This window comes from Coregonus lavaretus (genome assembly GCF_964263955.1).
Source record: "Coregonus lavaretus genome assembly, chromosome: 6".
Classification (NCBI taxonomy): domain Eukaryota; kingdom Metazoa; phylum Chordata; class Actinopteri; order Salmoniformes; family Salmonidae; genus Coregonus; species Coregonus lavaretus.
This window is the reverse complement of record NC_139993.1, coordinates 53,869,047-53,871,047: the sequence shown is the minus strand read 5'-3', so window position 1 is coordinate 53,871,047 and position 2,001 is coordinate 53,869,047. Positions and strand designations below refer to the sequence as shown.

The window sequence follows — 2,001 nt, the reverse complement described above, 5'->3', positions numbered from 1 at the left end:
GTTGGTGTTCAGTTGAATGGAGTTATGAATGGCATTCACATTGGGTTATACAGAAATTAGATGTTGTGGTGGTGTTGGCGCTAGTTGTTGTTGTGTGTGTGTGTGTGTGTGTGTGTGTGTGTGTGTGTGTGTGTGTGATGTATTGTATTATAATGTTTTGTTGTTAGATGACTTGTACGTGAAAAGCTCAGCATGCACTCCGCTGTTCGTTTCAGCACCACCGCGAGTGGACAGCGCCTGCTATCTGCGGTTTAATGGTCGGGGGTTTGTATAGCTGGAAAGCCAAAGTGTACCAGGGGAAAGTTTGATTCACAACCTTTCTCACCACCACGGTCCACAACCACCACCACACCACTTATAACAAGAGCAGTGCAGCACTAGCCTATCGATAGACACTGATATTCAATAGAAAATGGAGTGAAATCCACAACTTGTCACACTGAAACAAAGCATTGGCTATAACAGTGAAAACAGGAGACTTGAAGAGAAGGCAGGTTAGTTAAAGCTTAGCTCGGTACAGCTCGTTCTAAATGACAGACTAACTGACTAACCGGTGTGCAGGACTGAGCAGGAGTACCGAGGGTGCAGGACTTACCGGTCTCCAGAGCTTGTGTTTTCTGGCCGTGACTGATGTCGCTGTGACGATGAAGTGGGAAACGGCCACCATCATACCAAACAGCACCGCGAGCAGCGTCCTCACCGGGAGCAGCACGTACGCCACGAGAGTGACCAGCATGAGCTGCCACACACCTTGCTCCGGTGCGGCGGGAGCCCCGACGCCGGCGGCGCCAAGCGCTAGGGGGAACGGGCAGCAGAGGAGCGCGAAGGTGAAGCTGAAGAGCAGCGCGAGTTTGGCGATCTGCTGCAGCTGCGTCACTTGCAGGTACTTGACGTTGGTGACTATGAAGAGAGAGACGAACACTACGCAGTGCACCGGGTGAGAGCCCTTGGACACGGTGAGCCGGGGACCTGACAGAAGCTCCATCAGCGCGAGCGACGAGGCGGCCACGATGAGCACCGCGAGGGCTTTGAGCGTCGCGGTCTGCTCCAGCTTCAGGTTGTAATTTTGGAAGAGCGTCTCGAGCTCTTTGCTCTCGAACTCGTCCTCGCACGCAATGGCAGCGATGGTTGTACCGGTGGCGGCCGGACAGTGACCCTCCTTCCGGGTCTGGACTCTTTCAAACGGAATTTCCTCCATGTTCGGGCCATTCATAAAGCGGGCTCGGCGCGCGCCCCCAGACTTGGCGTCGGTCCCTCTCCTTTCATGAATTAAATGGGAGCAGGTCGCAGCCGGTGCATCCTTGATTTCAGCGGCTTGAGCTGGGGAGGTGGGGGGTGGGGTGTCCGCAGCGGTGACAGCCTAGCTCGCGACTTTAATATCCTCACTCCACGCGCTGCTATCCACAGGTTGACTGTTTCGTCGTTAGAAAAGTAGCCTGAACCAATGTGCCATACAGGAACGCATCTCTCTCTCTCTCTATCCCCCTCGCCCACTCTCTGTCTCTCTTTCTCTCTTATGCGCTCTGGAGGCAGACCTCCAGCAGCGCTGTCTATGCTCAGCCCCAGACAAAGGTACTGGAGAGGTGGGGGAGGATCCCACGTTTGGTTGGTCAACCTGGTCTCAGAGCAAAAGTATTATATGTTTCTAAAATCCATGCCACTCCATTTAATATGATATGTTATGTTAGGTTAGGTTACATAACATTGGCCTACCAATTTAATAGTGTCATACAATATAATACGAATTGTAGGACATATAGTATGTTACGAATTACAATTCGTTTTATATGTTATGAATTGCAATTTGTACAATATGTAACGAATTTGCCATACATATGATATGTTACAAATTCCAATTTGTTGTTCGCTAAAGTTAGCTAGGCTACAGGTTAAGGTTAGGGTTAGGAGTTAGGTTAAAGGGTTAAGATTAGGGGTTAAGGTTAGGGTTAGGAGTTAGGTTAAAGGGTTAAGGTTAGGGGTAGGGGAAGGGTTAGCTAGGAT

At 50.5% G+C, this 2,001-nt stretch overlaps 1 protein-coding gene across 1 annotated transcript in view; it reads right to left on the bottom strand.

The window, feature by feature from the left end:
- LOC311131073 (adenylate cyclase type 1-like) overlaps nt 1–1,213 on the bottom strand; it is a gene marked incomplete at both ends in the record, with an annotated part of 60,222 nt that extends 59,009 nt beyond the window's left edge. The window contains one exon of the mRNA XM_084163889.1: nt 596–1,213. Coding sequence (XP_084020015.1) covers nt 596–1,213 — 618 coding nt within the window. The remainder of the gene's footprint in view (nt 1–595) is intronic.
- Nucleotides 1,214–2,001: the final 788 nt, after the last annotated feature.